Below are 17659 nucleotides of genomic sequence, written 5' to 3'. Positions count from 1 at the left end.
CGTTTATTATTCTTCACAAAAGTGGGAGCAATTTGTAGCAACAGTGTGATGTGACCAGAAAGTGTGTGAGATTTGAACTGCTTGACTTTGGGTCACCTCCTATAAGTACTGAAGTGTAGGGATGAGCTACTCCTACACTGCTGCATTGTGTGTTTGCTACTTGTGAAAAGAATGAGTCTACGGGACTTGGTGTTGCATTCATACACACACACTGCAGACCTCTGTGGATACACAGATCAATATGAGTGATGCAGTTTCAAGTGAAGAGATACTTGGCTTGTTGACACCTACACAAAAACCAATGCTTACAGAGACGTAACACGAAAGCATTCTCCTACGCTTGACATCACTTGTTTAACATGTATCTGTAGTGTTAATGTTATGTTGGATTGTTGTCCAGATAGATAAGAGATATTTTCATTTCTTTGTGTTGTCTTTATTATTGAGTATTGATTGCAGTAGAAAATGATAAGTCTGCTAAAGAAACAGAAGTCAACCAATTTATGGTATAATTATCATTTGTTTCCTGCGTTCTTTGAGAAATCTTGGAGAAGTCTACAACAAGGTAGTATTACAACATAGAAAATTAATATTGTTATCATTGATGTCATCAAGGATTGGGACATATTTCAACAGCAGGCCCTCAGAACAACCTGGAACCTGGAGCACGTTCAAAACTGTGAAGATGAGATTGGACTTCAGTTCTCCCCATCGCAATACTACCAACACCGTGTCTGTTCGACACAGTTCTACACTTCCACAATCATCTCCTCGTTTGACAGCAATGATATATCAACCACATACCAATGTGCCTTCCATTCATGACATGTGCAGCTCTAGAACCAGGAAAGGGGCAGAAAACACAGAATCTACCATATTGTACAGCTTTCTATTGCAACTTTATATTCATCTGAAATTCCTTGGATATCGATAAAATCTTTTCCAATAAAAGTGATTGCGATTGTGACACTAGGCCTACACATTGTACAGAGTATGGAAAGGTCATCAATAATGCAAAAATAGTCCAAGAAACATTGCATTAAATCGGGATTACCGCTAAATCTAAAAGTGACAGTAAAAATGCAGTTTCTTACAGATATAAAGTTTATGTTTCCTATCAGACATATTGGTCAAACCATGGGCGCCATTCCATCCTTATCGGGTGGTTCAACCACCTGCTACTTTTGGTATTAACAGCATCTCTGTGCTACATTAACAACTCAGTCAGCCACGTAATAGTATTTTCACATTTGAGTGTCATTCCACCTCCTGTCCCTCCCCATCCAGGCTTTATCTTGCTCCTACTGCTGATCTGTTTCCCAGCCTTAAAGTACCTTCTACACTGACTCCTCTGACCCTGCTTAGTTATGCTTGCTTTATTTTCCCTGCCTTTGCACACCTACAACTCTCCCTGAAGTCCTAGCGTTATCCTTGTCCATTTATTGTTTCCCACAAGACATTTTCATTAAGATCATGTCAGGATAGACACAAAACATTCTGAATTATGTGTACTCAAGGGGATGGAGGCGTAAAGGTCTTCTGTGTGATTTGAACAGGCTTTACATGGCTCCTTTTAGATAATTTGATGTAAATTAAACAAAGCCAAATTGGAGACAAAGATAAGATGAACAATTGGAAGAGGAATTAAAGAAATAGAGTACAACCTTGAACATGGGTTCCCGACGTTCGGACCCTCATTAACAAAAAAAAAACCCAAAACATTTATTTAGTTTAGTTTTTCTTTCCGGACATGTTTTTCCAACAGACTTCACCTTCATCACATTTGCAACAACAACCACAACAACAACAACAACAACATCCAACAACAACCAATGCAGTCAGAGACTGCAACATCCCGCCACAGCCCTGAATTCAAAATTTTACCCTGACCTACTGATATAGGTCAAAGATCAAAGCTAGTGCTCTGACCTACTTTCATAGATCAAAGCAGTAGCTTTGATCTTACACAGGCCTTCTCCCTCGTCTTTCTATTTTATCCAGTTCTTGAGTGGACAAAAGTTAAAATTTGACCTTGAGCTAGTTTTCTCAAGGTCAAGGTCATCATCTCATTTTCATCTCCTTTGCCACCTGAGTAATGTGCTTTTCTTTCATCTTTCTATCAGCAGTGGTTGCAAAGATATTTGGTGGACTAACGGACGGACGGATGGACGAACACACAAATGCTGACAATTACAATACATCACTTCTTTGAAGCAGGATGTAAAAAAGAAAATAGGCTGACGGGTAGAATCCAATTGGCTTGTGAAATTCCCGTCCCCAGATTCAACAACATCTCTCTCATTTTAATGTTATCAACCAAACTCGTACATTAAATTTCACATTTAGATTATTTTGGTACATTGCTGTTTTGAACAGTACATTCAGTCCCGATAGACATGCGTGTTTGCACACGTCTTTATCAGTTCTTGGAGTGACTTCAAGTTTTGTTAATGACCTTTAATAGTCAATATTCATGCAATATAATGAAAATGAATTTTTAATGAATTTTCCAGTCCCTCCATCCCTCTAGGGATCCGAGCTCCTGACGCTAAACCACCTGATTAACTTCTCCTCAACTTGCATTCATCCAAAGAATTTCCATAAAACAGGTTTCAATAATAAAAGAACACACAACACTGAAGTAACACAAGTTCAAATATAGTGAATTTCCATACAAAAAATGCATCATGCTCCAAAACATTTCTTTCTGTTTTTCCAATCATATCTTTGAGTTTTCGGCCTGATAAAAGTCCAATCTTTCCCAATGATGAAATGATCCGTGATTCCAGCTTGTGATAGGAGCATAATAATGTTGCCTCTTGCTCGCCTGCAGTGCAGTGCTGCATCTTATGCTGATACTAATCGTAACACCACGGCCTTGTCTCAAACTGATGATCACTTCCTTGTTGATATAGAACCTCCGAACTTTAGAATTACCTAGAAAAGAAGACAAAAGGTAAGAAAAGTAAAATGAGCAATAATTATACGGAAAATCCTAAAATTTTGGTTCACGATTAAATGTATTTAAAACTAATGACTTAATGATCGACTTTCCTGGCTTGTGCATAAAGTTAACTGGCTATTACCATGCTAAGCTAAGATGAGGAATGTGGTATACATAATTACCAAGCAAGTAAATATTCATATTGTAGATAATATTAACATAAATAATAATAATATTAATATTAATAATAAAATACATTTTATATATTAGGTACCTATATATTAGGTGACATGCACGGTCACCTCGCAACACAGATGAAAACAACAACAATGCACATTTATTTGCATTAAAATACATATTAAAAGACATTACAATAAAACATTAAAATGTTAACCTGTACACCAAACCACAACCTCACTGTTAGCGGCAACACCAGCAGTTAACCTTTTTGCTAAAGTTAGTATATATCTGTTTTTTATGTTACCATTTCATTGACATGACCATTAATGATGCATGTACATGCTGTGTGAAAAATGTGTTCTCAAAGGGAAAAATAATGTGAAATGTGAAAGCCAAATCAGGTTAGGGATTCTGACATGACCTAACTGTTGTTAGAAATTTTTACACAAATGTTAATGCATCTATTGAATTACACTTGTGCAGAATGATCTGAATTATACTTTTAAATAAAGCTATACACAGATAGCAAGATGTCTTTCAAAGGCATTGAATAATACAGCATCCTCTGGACATGTTGTTCCAATATAATGAGTCAGTAGCACATGAATGGAGAAACTACTTCCCAAAAATGAAAATGCTGTGGAACGTAACATTTGTGAAGGAGGTCACAAGTCAAAAATCAATGGGAACAGCTAAATGCAGAGAAAAGTCAAATAAAAACTCTATGTCACAAGGAAAATTGCTCTGTATTACCTGTGAAGAAAAATGCAGCGAGGCAAAATAAAGCCACAGCGACTCAATTGCCTCCATCTAACCCAGTCTTCTGCATTCTCTTCTCTCACACCAACTACCTTCATGTCCTCTTTCACTACATCCATAAACCTCCTCTTTGGTCTTCCTCTAGGCCTCCTGCCTGGCAGTTCAACACTCAGCATCCTTCTACCAATATATACTGTATATAATCGTATATAATCTTTCCTACCTCCTGGTCAACAGCAGTCACCTCTTCTAGTCTTTGTTCTCTCTCATTTTCCTCATTCATCAACTCAACATGCAAATCAAATTGTGCACTATTGTGTAATAACTCATAATGAGGCTAATGGAAGGCCTGCAGTGTTGCGTCAATTAAAGTTAGTCTTACATCAAACTTTGCAGCACTGACAATGTGCTTAACATTTAAAACAAGTCCAAAATGAAACAACTCCTCCAAATGCAGGGTATTTGGAGCTGTAATATAGAAGTCTGTCTTAGGTCATTCCTGCCATGGTAAGCCAGATCACAGACTGTTATTAAAGGCCATTTGTCTGAAGTGGTATCCTCAGTGCTGTCATAATGAAGCCTCAGTTCAAGATATTAACAATGCCTTGCACTGTATAAGTCATAAATTCCTACGCTCTTCATTAGTGTCAAGTCTCAATAGATCTTTGCCAATTAGTCTCTTTTGTACAAGATATGTAGACAGAATCCAGCGTGAGTAAGTACCCCGACATGGACTTTAAAAGGTATTTCTTTTGTCACTCATATTTTTGCTGTTGCTTTCAGACAACCAACAGGCTTTGCAGTGACACCCTGATTGCAGCCCTCATTACACACAGTATGTGTTCAGCCAGGTACAGTCTGTGAGAATCCAAGCGTGGGACTCTTAAACTGGCTCATAAGGTTTGACAGGACTTTAGCTGGATTAAGATTGTATTTTACAGTTGAAACGTGTGAGGAGAGACAGAAGCTCCCAAACTGGAACTCCTAGCAGTTCTTGATGATGTTTTAGGGGTTTATGAGCACAGTCAAGAATGCTTCTCTGGTTTCCTTTCTTTTCCCGACAATACTGGAAAGAAACAAGTGAACTTTAAATTGAATGCAGTTCCAAGAAAGTTATGGGAGTATTTCCAACCATTTATTTTCTTGTAGACAAGACAATCGCAATTGTCTTGTTTACAGACATTTATCCACCTTGTGGGTCACAGGTCTGCTGGAGCCTACCCCAGCTGGATACAGGTGAAAGTCAGGGTACACCCCAGATAAGACACCATCTGATTGCAGGGCCACATGAAAGACAAACAAACAAACATTTAAACAAATAAAACATTTTTCTTTGTTTTCTGTTCCAAATAGGAGTGTATATATTGGGAATCTCTACCAGTCAGTCAGAACTGAAGAAGCCTTTTGGATCAGTGGTGAAACGACTTTAACCAACCATATGCTCTAGGGTATATCTGTGACAAGGCCTAATATCTGGAAGTGAACGTCTGTCAAAACACAATGTATGAACTGGTTGACAACATTTAATGTCTGAATTGACTGACAAAATATTGTAATGATAGAGATCTTTGTTTATTCTGGGGGACAGGAATTTCACAAGCCTATTGGCTTCTACCCGTCAACCCTTTTTTTTCAGTTGTTGTTGATGTTGTAACTGTGATGAAGGTGTGAAGTCTGTTATATTAAATTTTAAATTTTTAAAAAAAAATATGTAAAAATTTAAAAAATTTAGTCTGTTATATTAACATGTCCAAAAAATAAATACACTAAATAAATAAGCGGTTCAAGCTGACTCTTTTTTGCTCTTCTTGAATGTTTTAGTTTCTCTCAAGCCAGTTAAATGTTGACCTTTTCAACCACTTTTTCACCACTTGCCAACACTGAGGGAATCCCCACCTTCTGCTGACCAGCTTTACTCAGGTACTCATCCATGCAAGACACCCTGCATGGGAACTTTACAAGACTTTAAAACTTTTGACAATGAAATGCACATGATTTCTTCCTCATTCACATGCCATGTGAGTAATGCATCCAGTGATGTTCAGCTTGAGCTCATTCACCTGCAGTCTTAGAGCACTTCTGAAAGCACACTTCAAGTCCAACTCACTGCTTGAGTTTTACTATTCCCTAAAGTAGAAACCCATTTATTTATATTTTACAGCATTTTTATTTCACAGCTACAAGTTCATCAGAGTGATGGGATTTTAAAAAGTGTGGTTTGTTGAAGCTCTGCCATGTTAGTGAGATTCTATAAGCAGACCTGTGTATAGAAGATGTCAGTTCCCCACTTTCATTAAGGACAAAATCTCCACCATGTACTGAGATGAAATTCTGTGCAAACATTCATAGTTCCTAGAGGATGAATCCTAATAACTTTGGTCCCCTGCAATTCCTTCCAGCAAAATCTTCAAATTGTACTTTTGGGATTTTTCTAAAATCCTTCAAATTATGAAACTATAATTCCACTCATATGTTTTTCTTTAGCTGTTACAGAACATGTAATTAAAAACATGATTTTTAGTCTTACAAGAATTAAAAGTGTAAAAATTACTTTTTTAACATGGATTATTAAATGAGCCCTCATGTGTAGGTACAGTATATTTAACCCCTTGAGGGGTAGTTAGCACTATTGCCTCAAGCAAGAAAATTCTTGATTTTTTTAAAGGCCCTAGTCACAAGTGTGGTTAGGACTTAAATGCAATACACTAGGGGAGAAGTCCACATTCATAGTTTTAATAATCAAAATCCTACAAAAAGTTGGCCGAAAATCCGGCAAGGAAAGGACAAATAGGCAAAATCCAGGGAACCAGCAAAATGACATTGAAGTCCAAGAAATCTGAAGAGTATAGGATGGATCATTGACAATCTGGCAGCGAACTGAGTACAGTAAAACCTGAAGGCAACACAGGTGTTAGGAATGAATGGGTTAAGTGAGAGTGAATTCAGGATACTGAGGACAGGAAGGAAAACTGGAACTGGGACCATGAAACCTACAGGTTTCTGCAAACAATGAACAGTTACAGAAAATGCATATCATAAAAATATACAGTATCAATCGTCAGTCACTTCTAGAAAGATTCAGCTAAAAATGACTGAATACACCATACGTAGGTCTTTGGAAAATGTGTCTCTTGCAAAAGTAGACAGACTTAATCCAAGAGTTTAAAGGTAATCCGAGTTTTAGAGTCATCCGAAGGATGTTTGGAGAGAGGCAGAAAGATTTAAAAGAACCATTGAACAACACTGCCCTCTACTGGATTGTTGAAGTAACTCCTAATAATATTTAATTTTTTCAACGTTGAAAACGTCTCTGAAGTATAACACATGTAATAATAATTACATTAATAAATAATAATTAATAAATAATAAAGTCCTTCATCCCCCAAAGTATGGATTTTTGATATCATTTTAACACCATTCAGATTTTGTAGTAGTGTTTCATTACATCATGTTCATTTTAAAAGTAATTAATATTTTTATCAAGCAATTTAATCTTCTTCTTTTCCTTTCAGCTTTTCCTAAGGGTCGCCACAGTGAATCAGTTGCCTCCATCTAACCCTGTCTTCTGCATCCTCTTCTCTCACACCAACTACCTTCATGTCCTCTTTCACTACATCCATAAACCACCTCTTTGGTTTTGCTCTAGGCCTCCTGCCTGGCAGTTCAAAACTCAGCATCCTTCTAAGAAGAAGTGGGGCGCTGAGAGGACTGAGGAGAGGAGACAGGAGTACAGGGAGATGCAGCGTAAGGCGAAGTAGAGGTAGCAAAGGCCAAACAAGGGGCTTATGATGACTTATATGCTAGGTTAGACAGTAAGGAGGGAGAGACTGATCTATACAGGTTGGCAAGACAGAGAGACAGAGATGGGAAGGACGTGCAGCAGGTTAGTGTCACAGTCCCTGCCTCTCATTCCCCTCCTGTCACACTGCTGCAGTATTTTTCCACTCTCCCTCCCTCTGCTCCACTCTACCTGCCGGCCACGCCTACTGCACCAGCCCCCTCTGCTCACCTGCTGCAGATCACCGCAATCAGGCCTGCATATAGTCTCTCCAGCACCTTCACTCCTTGCCAGATTGTTTTTCAGCGTCATGCAAGACTTTCCAGTGTTCACTCCCTGTCTGATCTCTCGGTGTCGACTCTGCCTGTCCCTGACCTGCCATCCTCGTCTGCCTCCCGGTAAACTCACCTGCCTTCTGTCCCTGACCTCGTGCTCTGCCTCAGCATCTCTGGTATCTGCCTGCTCGTCTGATTTTGACTCCTCCGCCTGGCCTCGTCTCCTCTCCTGCCTGCTCCCCAACTGTCTTCCCTGACTGCTCGCCTGGCTACGACCCCCCCGCCTGTCTCCGACCTCTCTTCAGCTCACTCCTCGTCGGCCTCACAGCACGTGCAGCTGGCTCTCCAGAACGCAGAGCATCCTGCTTGTCTTCTTGGTGATAATAAAGGTCATTACCAACTGTTACTGTCCACCTGTGTACTGCATTTGGGTCCAAACCACACCAGTTTCAGTTAGGGTGATTAAGGACAGGGATGGAAGTCTATTGAAGTTAAATATGCTAATTAATTCTACTTTAGCTGTGTCTTTGCCTCAGGATGAACAGAAAGCCAGCAGTTGCAGATATTGGAGCTCAGATTTTTACTGATAGTCGTTTTGCCTGTGAGACTGTAAATCCATTCACCTTATAAATACTACATTTTACTCCCTCAGTAATTTAACCGCTTAGCTATAAGTTAACCTAATGTAGCCGCAAGAGGACACAAGCCAGTGTCTTATTGTGCCGGTCCAAAGCCCGGATACATACAGAGGGTTGCGTCAGGAAGGGCATCTGGCGTAAAACTTTTGCCAAATCAAAGATTCTAGTCAAACCTATGACTTCCATACCGGATCAGTTGAGGCCTGGGTTAACAACGACCGCCATCGGTACTGTTAACCTACAGGATGCTGGTGGAAATTGGACTACTGTTGGTCGAAAAAGGAGAGGAGGAAAGTGTGTTCGTAGGAAGAGAGGGAAGAGGAACGCCAAGAGTACAGGACTGAGAGTAGGGATGTTGAATGTTAAAACTACGACAGGAAAAGGTAGAGTTGGTTGACATGATGTAGAGGAGGAAGGCAGAAGTGTGTCCAGGAGACCAGGTGGAAAGGTAGCAAGGCTAGAAGTTTAAGAGCAGGATTCAAGTTGTTCTATCATGGTGTAGATAGGAAAAGAAATGGAGTTGGAGTTATCTTGAAGGAGGAGTTTGTTAGGAGTGTCCTGGAGGTAATAAGAGTTTCAGATAGAGTGATGAGTCTGAAGCTAGAAATTGAAGGTGTGATGTTCAATGTTGTTAGTGGGTATGCTCCATAGGTGGGATGTGAGCTGGAGGAGAAATTCTGGTTGGACTTTGATGAAGTGATGCAGAGCATACCTAGAAGTGAGAGTTGTCATTGGTGCAAACTTCAATGGACATGTTGGTGCAGGAAACAGAGATGATGAGGAGGTGATGGGCACGTTTGGTATCCAGGAGAGGAATGCAGAAGGACAGATGGTAGTTGACTTTGCAAAAAGGATGGAAATGGCTGTAGTTAATACTTTCTTCCAGAAGAGGCAGGAACATAGGGTGACCTATAAGAGTGGAGGTAGGAGCACACAGGTAGACTACATCTTGTGTAAACGGTGTAATCTGAAGGAGAACAGTGACTGCAAAGTAGTGGTAGGCGAGAGTGTAGCCAAACAGCACAGGATGGTGGTGTGTAGGATGACTCTGGTGGTGAGGAAGATGAAGAGGGCAAAGGCAGAGCAGAGGACGAAATGGTGGAAGCTAAAAAAGGAAGAGTGTTGCAGGACTTTTGGAAGGAGTTAAGACAGGCTCTGGGTGGTCAGGATGTGTTGCCAGATGACTGGACAACTACAGCTAATGTGATCAGGGAGACAGGTAGGAGAGTAATTGTGTCATCTGGAAGGAAAGAAGATAAGGAGACTTGGTGGTGGAGTGAGGAGGTACAGGAGTGTATACAGAGAAAGAGGTTAGCTAAGAAGAAGTGGGACACAGAGGACTGAGGAGAGTAGACAGGAGTACAGGGAGATGCAGCGTAAGGTGAATGTAGCGGTAGCAAAAGCCAAACAAGGGGCTTATGCTAGGTTGGACAGTATGGAGGGAGAGACTGATCAATACAGGTTGGCAAGACAGAGAGACAGAGATGGGAAAGACATGCAGCAGGTTAGGGTGATTAAGGATAGGGATGGAAGTCTATTGACAGGTGCCAGTAGTGTGATGGGAAGATGGAAAGAGTACTTTGAAGAGATGATGAACATGGAAATTGAGAGACAACAAAGACTAGAAGAGGTAACTGTTGTGGACCAGGAAATCACAAAGATTAGTCAGGATGAAGTGAGGAGGGCATTGAAATGGATGAAAAGTGGAAAGGCAGTCTGTCCTGATGATATACCTGTGTGGAGGTATGTAAGTGTCTAGGAGAGGTGGCAGTAGAGTTTCTGACTGGGTTGTTCAACAGGATCTTAGATAGTGAGAAGATGACTGAGGAATGGAGAAGTGTGCTGGTGCCCATTTTTAAGAACAAGGGAGACGTGCAGAGTTGTGGCAACTACAGAGGAATAAAGCTGATGAGCCATACAATGAAGTTATGGGAAAGAGTAGTGGAAGCTAGACTAAGGGCAGAAGTGAGCATTTGTGAGAAGCAGTATGGTTTCATGCCAAAAAAGAGTACTACAGATACAGTATTTGCTTTGAGGATGTTGATAGAGAAGTACAGAGAAGGCCAAAAGGAGCTGCATTGTGTTTTTGTAGCTCTGCAGAAAGCTTATGACAGGGTGTCCAGAGGAACTGTGGTATTGTATGAGGAAGTCTGGAGTGGCAGAGAAGTATGTTAGAGCGGTGCAGGACGTGTATGAGGACTGTAAGTGATCTGCAGTGAGAGCAGGGAACGGATGGAGAAGGAGCTAGACAGGTGGAGGTTTGTCCTGGAAATGAATGAATGGAATGAAGGTTAGCTGCAGTAAGACAGAGTACATATCTGTGAATGAGAGGGACCCACGTGGAAGAGTGAGGTTTCAGGGAGAAGAGATCAAGAAGGTGGAGGATTTTAAGTACTGAGGGTCAACCGTCCAGAGCAATGGAGAGTGTTGAAAAGAAGTGAAGAAGCGTGTACAGGCAGGATGGAACGGGTGGAGGAAAGTATCAGGTGTGATAGAAGAGTTTCAGCTAAAATGAAAGGTGTACAAAACTGTGGTGAGACCAGCGATGTTGTTTGGTCTAGAGACAGTGTCACTGAGGAAAAGAAAGGAGACAGAGCTGGAGGTAGCAGAGATGAAGATGCTGAGGTTCTCTTTGGGAGTGACCAGGATAGATAGGATCAGGAATGAGTACATCAGAGGGACAGCACATGTTAGAGGTTTTGGAGATAAAGTCAGAGAGGCCAGACTGAGATGGTTTGGACATGTCCAGAGGACAGATAGTGAATATATTGTTGGAAAGATGCTGAGTTTTGAACTGGCGGGCAGGAGGCCTAGAGGAAGACTAAAGAGGAGGTTTATGGATGTAGTGAAAGAGGACATGAAGGTAGTTGGTGTGAGAGAAGAGGATGCAGAAGACAGGGTTAGATGAGGCAACTGATTTGCTGTGGCGAGCCCTGAAGGGAAAAGCCGAAAGGAAAAGAAGAAGATGAAGCTATAAGTTACCCTCCAGATTAATATTTCACATGCAAAACATTTCTCCTCTTCATCATTCATAATGCATTACTGTAGATAGAACTACGGCAGCCCAGCAGCATCCATCAACCATCAAACTGATTATCTTCATGGATCCATATAGTCATCTCATATCCATGGGAGTTTTCTGCTTTCATGATTTACACTTGTATTTGCTATACATTGTTTATTCTTCTTCTTTTCCTTTTGTATTTTCCCTTCAGGGGTCGCCATAGCAAATCAATTGCCTCCATCTAGTCCTGTCCTTTGCATCCTCTTCTCTCACACCAACTACTTTCATGTCCTCCCTCATTACATCCATAAACCTCCTCTTTGGTCTTCCTCCAGGCCTCCTGCCTGGCAGTTCAAAACTCAGCATCCTTCTACCAATATGTTCACTATCTCTCCTCTGGACATGTCCAAACCATCTCAGTCTGGCCTCTCTGATTTTATCTCCAAAACCTCTAACATGGATGTGCTGTCCCTCTGATGTACTCATTCCTGATCCTATCCATCCTGGTCACTCCCAAGAGAACCTCAGCATCTTCATCTCTGCTACCTCCAGCTCTGTCTCCTTTCTTTTCCTCAGTGACACTGTCTCTAGACCAAACAACATCGCTGGTCTCACCACAGTTTTGTACACCTTTCATTGTAGCTGAAACTCTTCTATCACACATCACACCTGATACTTTTCTCCACCCGTTCCATCCTGCCTGTACACGCTTCTTCACCTCTTTTTCAGACTCTCCATTGCTCTGGACTGTTGACCCTACGTACTTAAAAACCTCCACCTTCTTGATCTCTTCTCCCTGTAACCTCACTCCACTTGGGTCCCTCTCATCACACACATGCACTCTGTCTTACTGCGGCTAACCTGAGGTGAAATAACCTTTAGTATTTCACCTCACATGATGTATCACCAGCTAAATAGACTGTATAACACTGAAGGATAGACCTCCCTTTGATTGCTGCTGTGTTGAATTGCTTAAGAAAATTCTAATGTAAATGTTGAAGGTAATGTAGACAATCATTACCATTCAACTGAACGTATCTTTTTTCAAATGGGATCATATAATGCTCTTACCAACAAACAACTGTTTTAGCTTGTGGTAAATGATTTAAAGACCGCCAGCAGGGGGAGACAAATACTACAAATTGTAGGAAAACGTTCTAGAACTTACTAGAAGTCCAATTTGTTTTGTTTTTTTCCTGACTGCAGCTAATTAACAATCATTACTCATTTGAATATACGATGAGAAACTTTTTAAAATAAAATTTTTCATGGAATAAAAAGGTCATCCATCTTTCCTCCAGCAAGATACATGTGAGCATTCTTGTATTATAGTGTAAGTGTAGGCAACAAAATGCATTATGTACTGACAGAGAAACAGTACTATAGCAGACACCCATTATGTTCAGTCTCATTGTACTGCCTGTGAAGACAGACCAAACCTTACAAATGCCCCCATGAATGGCTGAAGGTGCCCACTAAAACATAGATATGATTGGATTTGGTAAGTGCGTGCATTTTTCAAATTTTCATAAATCTACACCAACCACATCATATAGGACACTAGTAGTCTCAGCCAACAATACTGTGTTTATATTTTTTTTTATTTGTTTTAGTACAACAGTTCAAGTCAACTAGCCACAGTTTCTATTGAGATGCACAAGTGTATTGCTCATTTACATTCCATTTGTAGGCCCCTGTTGAGTAATCTTCAAGATGACATCCATTCACATGTCAGACATGTTATTTCACAGCTATATATCAAGAAGTCATGTGCTTTGAGAGAAAACTCCATTTTACAAAAGCAGTGGCACAACTATGATCTGTAGGAGCAAAACTAGTACAACCTGGGTAGCAAAGCCAGCAAGAAACACCTGCATGTATAACAGCCGATGCCATGATCTAAAATTGTGCTACTTTACTTTTTTTTTCTTTTTAAATATACAGTAAGTGCCGACAACAGGTGTGGTTCACAGGAACATTTTCAAAAACCACTATGAAATAGGCAGGGATAAAAGACCTATGCATAGAAACATGCTTCCTCAAAAAGGATAAGAACACACTGCTGATTTTCAAAAAAGGTCAGAAGCTGCACTGACAAGCTACACCAAATGGTTTAGACTCAACAGGGAATAGGGGTGATGCACATGTAAAACGAGCTCAAGTACACTTATAGCAAGAGAACTGAAAAATACAAAGTGGAACTTGTATTTAATATTTCAAAAAGGTGAGAAGTGAATAACAACCAAAATGCTGGCTGAACAAAAAAATCAATCAATCTTTGGATACGTAAAAAAACCCTGTACAATCCCCTGCTTGCAACTTTCAGTCTTCCGAAGTTCCCTCTTGGGTTTCCTTGTTCTTTCGAACCTCTTCGAACTTCTTGTCCTATAAAAAGAACAAAAAAACAGGAACAATTAATCAATACATTTCAACATCCTGACAAAAAAATCATTCAAACTAAAATCCACTTCACTTATGAACTAAAATCCACCTTCTCTTTGAACTTTTCGTTCATCGCTGCCATAAGTGCTGTGCGGTTCTCTTTGTTGGCCTCCATCTTTTGGTTGAGCTTCTCTTCTGCCATCTTACTGAAGTTGTTGTTCTCCTCCATTGCTTTCTGCAGCACTTCCTTTCCATGCTCACGCTTCTCTGCTAAATGTTTCAGAACCTCGGCTTCATGATTCTGAAAAATAATGATTAAAAGCTAAAATGTTCATACCTAGCCCATCACATATTAGCAAGACAGAAATGGCTAATGATTAAGAAAGCCTGTTTATGTGTCAGAATACATTCTTACCTTGCGTCTCTCCTCTGCAGCATCCAGCTTCCTTTGGATTTCTTCAAGCGAGACATCCTTCTTTTTGGGAGGGGACAGAGGGAAGTCTCCCTTGCCATCCGGGGTAGCCAGGATGACCTCAAACGCTTGGCCAGAGGCCCGCTTGTCCAGCTCCTTAACCTGAATTTCTAAACACAGAGGTGGTGAAAAAGATGTTTGACAGCACAATGACTTGCATCAAAATCTGACATTATCAATAATAAGAACCATTATGTAGGAGCTTACCTTCTGGGGTTGCCATTTTCAGACGGTGCCAAAGGTCAATTTACCTTAAGAAATAAGATAAGGAGAAGGAGAAAGCTGTGATTGGCTAAGATAGAATCATAGACTAAATTTAGCTAGCTCTTGATGTTTCACTTTCATGTATTGAGACAAAGCTGACTGATGTACTGATGGGGAACAGTAGCGCCACCTAGTGGCCGTCTTCAGCACTACGCGCAACCACCGCCCATCGATACAATATAAACGGTTCTCTGGCTTACAGACACACGCACCATTGTTTGAACCTGTGGCAGTAATCATTCAAACAAAGAATTCGCGCATTGAAGTGTGTGGGTTTTTAAGAACCCGCTAACGGTGGCGTTAGTTGGTAATTTTAAAATGAACGACACAATGCTATTTTTTTTCTTTTCTTTTTTTTTTTGTTGGGGGGGACAAAAGGCTGTGATGGGGGTGGGCATCGTAGGCGCCAACAGGCATGAACTCTACCCATCAGATGCAAGGTCTCAAGTGGAATTAGTGAGCAGACCGAGGAGAAACGATCACAGGGGAGCACCTGTTCCTAACACCATGTGTTTGTGACCCAGGAGGGGAGGACTGCACAAGTGCATCACAACAGACCAAACACGCAGAAAGGATTTGGATCCACGTAAGCTAAATACATAAATAATGTAATAAATAAGCAGGGATCTTAATCTTACAGCTGCCACGCCAAGGAACCAAGTTCCTTCCCTGATTCTTCAATGATATTAATGCAGGATTTGTTTGGCGTTTCCTGATAAACAATCAGAATTACACAAACCCGCATTTAACCTAATAATGTTTTGGTGAATGCCCAAACATTACCTTGCCCACTGTTTGGCATTTGAACTGATTTCGTCTGAACAATGACAAAACATCTCCATCTCCATTCAAGCACAAAACAAAGGCGCTTTGACATCAACAGGACAAGCAGCTGCTGACAAACACGGCGCATGATTCCCACTGAAAATGTCGAACAGCAACGATTTTCTCAAACCGTGGGTGCGAACACGTCTTGATGACAGACATGATGAAGAAAGTCTCTCCCAGGCTGCCCCTCCTCTGTCCTCGTTTGTGTGTCGGTGCCAATGGTGCCAGTGTCTCTCGTCATACAACAGACTAACAACTACCCCTCCTCCCCCCGCCGCCTAAAACAGCACTACCACCCGCCTGTTCGGATTTCAAATCCGAAACGAATACAAATCCTCCGCAACGTCGATAATTTCAACCAGTTACCTGTCTGGCATCATGTTTTCAAGCTCAAGTGCTAACAAACAAAATTCGAAACAAAATTAAAAGGAAAATTTGCGCAAAAAAAACACTGAGTTGGAATAACAAACTTAAGTCGGATGCGTCTCTTAACAACCATACGACTTAAACAATTTACTTACCGACACAAAAAACTAGTTTCCAGTGGATTTCTCGAGCTGTTCGCCGCCTGCCAGTCAGTCACACCCACCTTCCACAGGCTGCGGATGCTGCTCCTCCAGCAGAAACGTCTCCTCTGCGCGAGCGCATCAGGCGCGTGCATTAATGGACCAACGCGCGTGCCGTCACGCCCATTGTGGCCAATAATTGGTTGACTCCTCAGGCGAACGAGCTTATGGGAATTGATGTTTTTTTGTGAATGTAACTTCAAAAAACAACAACGATCTTCACAGCTGATGAGCCACACAATGAAGTTATGGGAAAGAGTAGTTCAAGCTAGACTAAGGGCAGAAGTGAGCCTTTGTGAGCAGCAGTATGGTTTCATGCCAAAAAAGAGTACTACAGATGCAGTATTTGCTTTGAGGATGTTGATAGAGAAGTACAGAGAAGGCCAAACGGAGATGCATTGTGTTTTTGTAGATCTGGAGAAAGCTTATGACAGGGTGCCCAGAGAGGAACTGTGGTATTGTATGAGGAAGTCTGGAGTGGCAGAGAAGTATGTTAGAGCGGTGCAGGACATGTATGAGGACTGTAGGACAGTGGTGAGGTGTGCTGTAGGTGTGACAGAGGAGTTCAAGGTGGAGGTGGGACTGCATCAGGGATCAGCTCTGAGCCCCTTCTTGTTCCCTATGGTGATGGACAGGCTGACAGACGAGGCTAGACAGGAATCTCCGTGGACTATGATGTTTGCAGATGACATTGTGATCTGTAGTGAGAGCAGGGAACAGGTGGAGGAGAAGCTAGACAGGTGGAGGTTTGTCCTGGAAAAGCGAGGAATGAAGGTTAGCCGCAGTAAGACAGAGTACATGTGTGTGAATGAGAGGGACCCAAGTGGAAGAGTGAGGTTACAGGGAGAAGAGATCAAGAAGGTGGAGGATTTTAAGTACTCAGGGTCAACCGTCCAGAGCAATGGAGTGTGGGAAAAAGAGGTGGAGAAGCATGTACAGGCAGGATGGAACGGTTGGAGAAAAGTGTCAGGTGTGATGTGTGATAGAAGAGTTTCAGCTAAAATGAAAGGAAAGGTGTACAAAACTGTGGTGAGACCAGCGATGTTGTTTGGTCTAGAGACAGTGTCACTGAGGAAAAGACAGGAGACAGAGCTGGAGGTAGCAGACATGAAGATGCTGAGGTTCTCTCTGGGAGTGACCAGGAAGGATAGGATCAGGAATGAGTACATCAGAGGGACAGCACATGTTAGAGGTTTTGGAGACAAAGTCAGAGAGGACGTTGTAATTTGTCAGGTTATTAAACCTAAAGAACTCCATCAATCAAGGATCAAACTATCCAAGAGAATAAAGAAAAATAACATCAAACACAAGTTAGACACACAACACAAGTTTGTTCAAATTGTTTTTGTCAGTGTTAAAATGGCCTAAATTACTGCATTGTTAGAAATGTAGTTTTGGTCAAAGCATACTTTTGACCTGTATATTGTTAGACACTCTGACCTTTTATTCTCTCGTTGGCCACATAAAAAGATATGGCGGGCCACATTTAGTCCCCGAGCCTTGAGTTTGACACATGTGCCTTAAACAGATGATAAAAACAATAACAAGCTACCTCTGGTATGCTTTTCT

General features: G+C 41.2%; 1 protein-coding gene across 1 annotated transcript; it reads right to left on the bottom strand.

Moving 5' to 3' along the window:
- Positions 1-13166: 13166 nt before the first annotated feature.
- On the bottom strand, positions 13167-16155 carry LOC137607342 (stathmin-like). Its single transcript, XM_068333035.1, has 5 exons — positions 16046-16155; positions 14640-14683; positions 14376-14542; positions 14070-14261; positions 13167-13963 (listed from the first exon to the last, which is right to left on the bottom strand). The coding sequence occupies exons 2-5, from the start codon at positions 14653-14655 to the stop codon at positions 13901-13903; spliced, it is 438 nt and encodes a 145-aa protein (XP_068189136.1). The 5' UTR covers positions 14656-14683; positions 16046-16155; the 3' UTR covers positions 13167-13900.
- Positions 16156-17659: the final 1504 nt, after the last annotated feature.

Source organism: Antennarius striatus, chromosome 14, assembly GCF_040054535.1.
Source record: "Antennarius striatus isolate MH-2024 chromosome 14, ASM4005453v1, whole genome shotgun sequence".
NCBI classification, from domain to species: Eukaryota; Metazoa; Chordata; class Actinopteri; order Lophiiformes; family Antennariidae; genus Antennarius; species Antennarius striatus.
The sequence above is the reverse complement of the archived record's forward strand: the minus strand, read 5'-3'. Positions and strand labels throughout refer to the sequence as shown.

Bases quoted from the DNA above. Each gene is read 5' to 3' on its own strand.
- LOC137607342 (XM_068333035.1), bottom strand. The intron at 14,262-14,375 runs GTAAGAATGTAT...ATTATTTTTCAG, and splicing joins CTGCAGAGGAGAGACGCAAG to AATCATGAAGCCGAGGTTCT. The intron at 13,964-14,069 runs GTGGATTTTAGT...TTCTTTTTATAG, and splicing joins ACGAAAAGTTCAAAGAGAAG to GACAAGAAGTTCGAAGAGGT.